The sequence below is a fragment of the Siniperca chuatsi genome, linkage group LG11 (assembly GCF_020085105.1).
Source record: "Siniperca chuatsi isolate FFG_IHB_CAS linkage group LG11, ASM2008510v1, whole genome shotgun sequence".
Taxonomy (NCBI): domain Eukaryota; kingdom Metazoa; phylum Chordata; class Actinopteri; order Centrarchiformes; family Sinipercidae; genus Siniperca; species Siniperca chuatsi.
The window spans coordinates 27,442,442-27,450,251 of record NC_058052.1 but is presented as its reverse complement, the minus strand read 5'-3'; the positions used below and the strand labels follow the sequence as shown (position 1 = coordinate 27,450,251).

At 38.7% G+C, this 7,810-nt stretch overlaps 1 protein-coding gene across 1 annotated transcript; it reads right to left on the bottom strand.

The window, feature by feature from the left end:
• Nucleotides 1-749: 749 nt before the first annotated feature.
• On the bottom strand, nucleotides 750-7,002 carry LOC122884340 (mas-related G-protein coupled receptor member A8-like). The gene is made up of 5 exons (XM_044214140.1): nucleotides 6,299-7,002; nucleotides 5,461-5,517; nucleotides 4,432-4,647; nucleotides 2,475-2,662; nucleotides 750-2,379 (listed from the first exon to the last, which is right to left on the bottom strand). The coding sequence occupies exons 3-5, from the start codon at nucleotides 4,630-4,632 to the stop codon at nucleotides 1,923-1,925; spliced, it is 846 nt and encodes a 281-aa protein (XP_044070075.1). The 5' UTR covers nucleotides 4,633-4,647; nucleotides 5,461-5,517; nucleotides 6,299-7,002; the 3' UTR covers nucleotides 750-1,922.
• Nucleotides 7,003-7,810: the final 808 nt, after the last annotated feature.

The window sequence follows — 7,810 nt, the reverse complement described above, 5'->3', positions numbered from 1 at the left end:
CTCCTGTCAATAAAGACTAAATCGGCCCCCAAAACACTAATGCAGGCTTAACTACATACAACTTCAACATAGAAGTTATTATGTTACGTTTAAAACTGACTGAAAAACAATGATTCATGTTCTCATTTTACTGAAACATCAGAAACTGAATCTTTAACTGGCTGTCACCTGTCTTGGGTTACATAACTCTGCCCTGCTGGGAGACGTTTCATCAACAATAAACACACAAAACTCTCTTTCATATATCAGCTGTCATCATTTCCTGGAAAAATGCAAACATCACTACAAACACCTCTCAGTGGATTAATGTCGAGTCAGAACAATATAGACAGAATAATAATAATAATAAGAAGAAGAAGAAGAAGAAGAAGAAGAAGAAGAATTTGTTAAAAAAAAAAAAATTCTATGTCAGCATGTTCTAGATAAATGGACTCCATTCCTGAAATGTCTAAACAGGGGTACTACTCTATTATTTATTGATTCTATACTTAATTTTGCATGCTCTATCATGTTTTCTTCTTTCATTCTTTCTTAACCTTATTTTAATACATTTTAAATACTCTTTTCTTTGCATGCTTTTTTATTTTTCATCTATTTTCTCAATGTTTTTTGTTGCTGTCAGAAATATCAGATATGACACACTGGCCAATCACTGCAGTACACAATTTTTCAATTGTCAGTTTGTAGAAACATGATGTAAATAATGCGCACAAACTAACAGAAAAACAGAAATAAGGCTTGTTTTTTGGTTTTCTTGTTTATTACATTTCCCATTTCAAGATGAAACTAACAAAACAGGGTTTTCATTTTCCTTTGGTAAAGATTACAAAAAATGAAAAATCTAAATTCTGACCCCTCATTTAGTTTTTCGTTTGCCAGATTGAATGGATTAATTGATGATCGGATGATACACGGACCGTGGTGCGAAAGGAAAAGTCAGGAGATAAACAACATCAGTAAGTTGCATCCTCTGGGGACCATTCATGGCAACGTTTCTTGATTACTTTTAAATAAAATTCCCAAATAATGTTGTACAAATTGCTGTGACAAACTTGATGACTACTTTGTTTTTCTTCGAGTTGTAACTAAATGGTGCCATTAACCTCAAGAGAAGGCTGGAATGGAAACATGTAAACTGTATGTTTATAGAGTCCAGTCAGCTTCATTGAAATTTTAATTATGGAATAAATTATTCCTGTAAATGTATTGGTCATTACAACACTTCGTCCCAGCCCCCTCACACCTCGCCCCCAATCCAGATCAAGATCCTTTACGGTTAGACAGACTGTACGACAGACACAGGACACAGTCTCAGTTATAATGTACATACCAGAGTATTAGTATGTCATACAAGGAAAAGTAAAGGAAATTATTATTTACAAGGAAAAGTAAATAACTAAATTCAAATGTATATGAGAGACCAAAATTGAAACAAGTCTTAAAGACTTGTTAAGATGCTCTCCCTGTGTTAAACATACAAAAAACAGTCAAAATTAAGATTTAGGAATATGACAGCAAGGCGGCTATAATGAGCTCAGTTAATCAAAAAATAATATCTGGTTTGCTTCTGTGATTAAAGGATAATAATGATAGACACCGACTTACAGCTAACACACTAATAAAATCATATTTTGTTTACATTTGTTGAAGCCGTCACAGTGAACCAGAACAAGTTTACCAAAACATTTCCCAGCAACCAGTTCTCCCACAGCAGAGTCAAACCAAAGCTTCCTTTTATCTACAGCTAGGTGTCTTACTGGAAATCATATCAGTAGATGGCAGAATCCGTCTGTCTCCATCCTTTCTATTTTCCCACATTTCTCCTCCTGTTTTCTCCCCTTCCTCTCTCTCCCTCTTTCTCTGCCTGCATGAAGCTGACTGTAAATGTTGTCATCATTCATGCTGTTGATATGCTGACATCATTACTGTCCATTCTGGTCTATGGTCCCTTTCCTCATGAAAACATACAGAACTAAGTCTGCAAGAGGACTCAACTTATCAAACATGACAAACAGGTTACTGAAGTTATCGTTATCTCTTGCTCCCTTTGACAGGAACCCAATGATGGTGGGCAGGAACAGCAGCGTGTAAGTAAGCAGCACCAGGACCAAAGTTCTCACAATTCGTCGTTTTTCGTCAGAGGGGACACGGCTGGGAGACAGGGCTTTGAGGGTCCCACCCAGGAAGAATATGAACAGTGGGAAGGGAAGGAGGAGGAGGACGGAGGAGGAGATTTCTAAGACTCTATCAGTATTATCCAAGAAAAAGACAATGAGGAGAAAGACAAGAGGAAGGACCCAGACCACCACACAGACCACCACAGAGGTCTTGATGCTTCGTCTGCAGCGGTACCACAGTGGGCAGGCGATGACCAAATACCTGTAATACAAGACAGACACATAGTCTTTGAGAAGCTTCAGAGTTATATAGTAATACAATGGGCAGACACACAGACTGGATGGACAGATAGTTACCTTTCCAAGGCGACACACGCCATGAAGTAAACACTGGTATTCAGACAATGGATGTGAATATAAGAGAAGATATTTGGTGTCTTCCAATCCTCAGGTTCTGCCATCTCACCGATCATGCAGCAGAACTTAATGATGTCAGAAACGTGAAGGTTGATGGCGTAGATCGGAACAACATGATCGTTTCGCACCTGCAGGAAAACATTGGTCAAAGTAAACCAGCAGTTGTAAACGGTCTGAACTCCACCTCCTCCCAAACCCAAACCTGTCATCTGGCTCTGCCAGTGGACCAAGGGTTTTGGTTTGTGTTCACTAAACCTGAATGTGAACTTGACCAATGGGGCTTTATAGGCATTGGAAACACACGCTAACAATGCCAAAGCAAGTGTGAAATAAAAACATGTACATAAACAGAAGAAATGTGCTATTAAAATATATACAGATAAGTAAGATAAGATAATAATAATAATAATAAAAATTGTAGACTTGCAGTTAAAAAATACAAATACAAATAAGTGAAAACTATATGAACACCATGACAGTTTTTTTAAAGAATGTGTGTGTTTGTGTTTGTGCGTGTGTGTGTTTCATGTTCTTACAACCCGGTGGGGACTTAAACCTGAATGCACACTAACCCATGGAGACTTGTGTCATCGTGGGGACAAAAACTGAGGTCCCCATGGATGGAGACTGCTTCTTGAGGGTTAAGACTTGGTTTTAGGGTTCAGGTTACAATTAGGTTAGGGTTAGGGTTAGGCATTTAGTTGTGATGGTTAAGGTTAGGGTTAGGGGCTAGGGAAAGCATTATGTCAACAACTGTCCCCCACAGGGATAATGAAACAAACGCGTGTGTGTGTGTGTGTCTGGCACCTTAAGACATACTGAGCAGCAGGTAGTTAGTCTCAGGACCAGCTGACATAGGGGCTCAGCTCTTGGGTTTGGAGGGCTTTGCAATGGAGGGGGTCTCGGGGGCTGGATTTAAGGTGATCAAAAATGGGAGCGCTCTCTTTTGAATGTTAATTATCATTATCTGCCTAATTCTGCTCTACATGCATTTGTTGGAGTTTTTCTGTGCACGTGTAAAATGTATCTGCAGAATTCTGCATGTAAAGATTCTGTTGGATGTTTGTCCCAACGGGTACAGCTATGATGACTGAGGGGACCCCATACTACACTACCATACAGCGCAATGGGCTGGATGACACTGTCAAATATTATAAGCCAAATTTTAATTGGAATTTGGAAATTATAACATTTTCTCTTAATTGCATTTAGAGCTCTTCCAGTTCTTACGTTTCCACTATGTCCAGCTGTTGCTGCAGTCCTTGTTCAGTAGGAGACAGTAGAACAAGGTCATCAGCATAAAACAGAGACTTCCCCTCTCTATCTAGGAGGGAGAGGCCAGGAGCAGCACACTGATCCCACTATACAACAAGTTCACTATATACACATTAAATAAAGTCGGACTTAAATTGCAGCCCTGATGAACACCTCTTCTCTGGCTGAAGGATTCAGGTTCAGGTCTCCAATTTTTACCTCTCTCTCTCTCTCCACCGATTTCAGAGTCTTGTGTATTATTATATCACTTTATCTCTTTTTCTTTTACAAAGAACATGTTACTTCCTAATGTATTAATAATTATGCTTATTGTAAAATTATAGTATCATCATTTTATCAGTGATATTTTGAATAATAGCCTTCCAGTTTTTCTCATGTGGAGTTGGTCCATGAGGAAAGTAAATATTTTATAATCAAGATCACTCCTTTTTTTCTGACCTTGGTGATGACAAAATTTCACACATTTTTGCCGTTAACCATTTAAGAGAAGGCTGGAATGGAGGCACACATGTAAACTGCAAGTGTTTAGGTTCCAGTCAGCTTCATTTCAATTTTAATTATGGAATAAATGATTCCTGTAAATGTATTGGTCATTACAACCTCTCAGTCATAATGTACATACCAGAGAATAAAGAGCATGGATGGCCACGAAGATCAAAGGAAGACCGATACTAATGATTATGCATATCGCCACATGCATGATGAAGTAAACTTTTTTGTTAGAATCATCATTCTTGGGCTCATCATGATCATAGTGGGAGGTGATGTTGCTGTGATGATAGCTTTTGTACTGTGAGGTGATGTTAATGTAGAAATCCTCCATTCTTCAGAGTGAAACCTGTTGTTGGAGAGATCAGGTTATTAAAAGGGAGCAGGTTTTTTAAAATCTACCTAACATTGTTCAGTGGTATCACTAAAGTTGTGAGGTGCAAGTTCACACAAATGCAGTAAAACTATTGTAAACCCCCAATCAGATCAGATCAGAAAATGTTCTGTTCAGCTTCTATTGTCGATCCTCAACATTTGTTACATTACCTGCCAATAATATGTAATCAAATAATTGAGTTTCAGATAGTACAAGTTCTGCTGACGTATGACGTCTTCAAATGTTAATTTGAATATTGTCCACTGGTAACAGTAATCAGCGAGGTTCGGCCCCCAGGAACACTCCACTCTGGCGGGGCCTGTCATTTTTCAAACCTAATTCTTGTCTCATTTGTGGTCTGATAAACAGTAAATTCATCAAATTCAATTCAGTCATTACACTTAAGTTGTTTTTTGTACAGTAATCAGTGAGGCCCTGCTGCCTTCTCGCCTTCCTGAATATTGTCCACTGTACAGCAGGGTACGACTTTGAAAATTATATGTCAGACAGCTTTTCCATTTTCATTTTAATATAGTCATAGAATGCCCATACAAGTATGTAAAAATGAAAATGTAAATTGGATTATTTCATTTTCATTTTAATTCAAACAACACATACATATATGGAAAATTATAATGCTATTGTGGAATTACATTTTCCTTTTCACATTTACATAATCATTTTAATATGAGCCATAGTTTGCAGTTATTTTATCTTTTTAATAATCTCTACATATAAGAAAAAATAATATGACAAAATGTACCTTTGAAAGCTGCAAGACCTTACCTGAACGAGTTGCCTACACTTGTCTGATGGTTTGTCCTCTGCATCCACACAGCCTACCTTGGGACAGAGGGGAGAGGGTAATGGAGGGTAGAGCGGTGTCTCCTGAAGTGAGTGACTGACACTGTGTGCCAGAAACAAAGTCTATGCCAGGGCGGGGTAATGAAGAGAGTCACAATCACCTCAACCCAAGAATGTCAGGTGCAATTCACAGGTAAAGAAGCTTGTAATGACATGAAAAGTGGTCAGGAAACGGCATGTTGAACAGAAATATGACTTGGGTGTAGAATCTGTGTGTGATCAGACCAGAGACAAGCTGCTGCATGCCGTGTGTTACTCTCAAAAACACATTGTGTGTATCCTTGAATTCTAACAAATGTATTAAGTGCATTTCCTTCCTTGTAAAGCATTTGCAAAGCCAATTTTCCAAGTATTCTAAGCATCTTTACATCCATGTTTAGTAGCAAGCAGTCTTCTTCTGCCTTTGCTGGCACATTGCAGCATGTCTTGGTGTGTTGCCACCACTTGATTAGTGACATAGTGTGTCACCATTGGCAGAATTCTTTAATTTATGTCACTATAAACTGCATTTAATGCTCAGAAAAAAAAATCTTTGTTTTACTGCTGCAAACATACATTTACTGCAAGAGGCAAGATCTGTGTTGTTTCCTTTAATGTGGAACCGTTTTGTATTTTTCACATTTGCCTTTCCCTAATCTTTATAATTACTGTACATGTGCACAACCAGTCATTCATTCAGTGACAGCTAGAGAGAAAGCCACTCAACTAGTCCATCATGGTTGTTAACATCCCAGGAGTGATAGCGATGGTGTTTTTCCACCTGCTAGTCCATGGGACCGGTATCTGGGCTTCCTTTAAGTCCAAAAGGGAACAGAAGAAAAGTGCAGCCAACAGAATAGAGATGGCCCTGCTGGCAAACAGAAGGTACACTAAGGGTTGAAACTTGAACAAAACAGTGCAACTCTGATTTGTTTGTGGATTTTAAGTTAAAAAAATTCTAAACTGAGATGTAAATTGTAGCTTCGAGATGGCACTGCACAGAGTTCTCAGTGACACAAAATTCCTGGCATGTCAATGCACTGATATGATGTGTTTGATAGGTGCAACTATGAGTGTGAACAAAAGATTTTTGGCCACTTGGACAAATTGGAAGCAAGGCTGACTCTGCCACAACATATGTAGCTCTATTAATACATCCATGGGGGAGGATGGGATTTAAAAAACTTGAAGCTGAAGAGATGTGTTTGTGATATGTATGCCCCTTATCTGTGCAGTGGATCTGTTCATCATGATGAACTCATACTCCTTGGAAATCACTCTTCCATGCTCCCTGGATCGGTAAACTGGAAGAAAACATGGCCTGGAGGGCAATAGATTATTTCTTATTTTGGTAAGGTGAAGAAACAACGTGGTATTTGTCAAGTGCATACTTCTCTATATGTTATTTGTCCTTTTTAGTAATGCTATTTTATATTTTATCATCTTAACATGAAATTAAACCTCATCATTTTGCCCAGAGTGCACACACACACTTGTTATTTTTCTCTATCCAATTCTACCCTTACATGTGTGAATAGATTATACATTCCATGTGGGATTTATATGGTCAAAATTCCCGATTGAGCTGTTCTAACATATACGTTTGTTTATGGAGGCACTGTGGAACCTGGGATTTCAAGCCTACCACCAGAGGACTTTGTCTGCTTCTTCCTCATCCACAGCTCAGCTCACATGCTTTGTCGCTGCTTTTTGTATCTTCGTATTCGAGATACCTTCCATATTGATTAGGGCAGTGGCAGCATCCACAGGTATCAGGACTTTATACATATTATACGCATTAACTGACTTTTGGCTGTGCTGTCTTTAAGCTTGATATTTTGACTGCCTCCAAGTGGTCATAAATTAATTAATACACTGAGTTAAATCAGACACAACCGCAGCAAAATAGTAGATTATATTGTTTACTTTACCATTATTTGAAGAGGTGCACGCAACGGCCTTTCGTTCGTTCAGGAAGAGAACTGAAGTCCTGCTTTCTATCAGTGGCTCATTTCATAAGCTGCTTGGCTCCCGACTGGCTAGTTGAAAAGGAAACTGCGCGGTACACCATATAGGTGTACAAAAGTCTGTAGTCTGCAGGTCTTGAGGAGTTCTAGTGCATATGTGCTGGGCTCAAGACTACAGGGCTGAAGACTACAAGTTTGGAAATGAAAGAAATCAGGGGTGTGAAGTTAGAAAGAAGTGAGCTTACCAGACCTCTGTAGCCCACTCCTCATCTGTGCTTGAGGCTAGAGGCTTGAGGCTACATTATCAAATCAAATCAACTTTATTT

What these genes read in the sequence shown, in the direction of transcription:
- LOC122884340 (XM_044214140.1), bottom strand. Translation starts at nt 4,632, where the DNA reads ATGGAGGATTTCTACATTAACATCACCTCACAGTACAAAAGCTATCAT. An exon ending in TCCATGCTCTTTATTCTCTG is followed by an intron (nt 2,663 to 4,431) that starts GTATGTACATTA and finishes GTTTTCCTGCAG; the next exon opens with GTGCGAAACGATCATGTTGT. An exon ending in GCGTGTGTCGCCTTGGAAAG is followed by an intron (nt 2,380 to 2,474) that starts GTAACTATCTGT and finishes CTTGTATTACAG; the next exon opens with GTATTTGGTCATCGCCTGCC.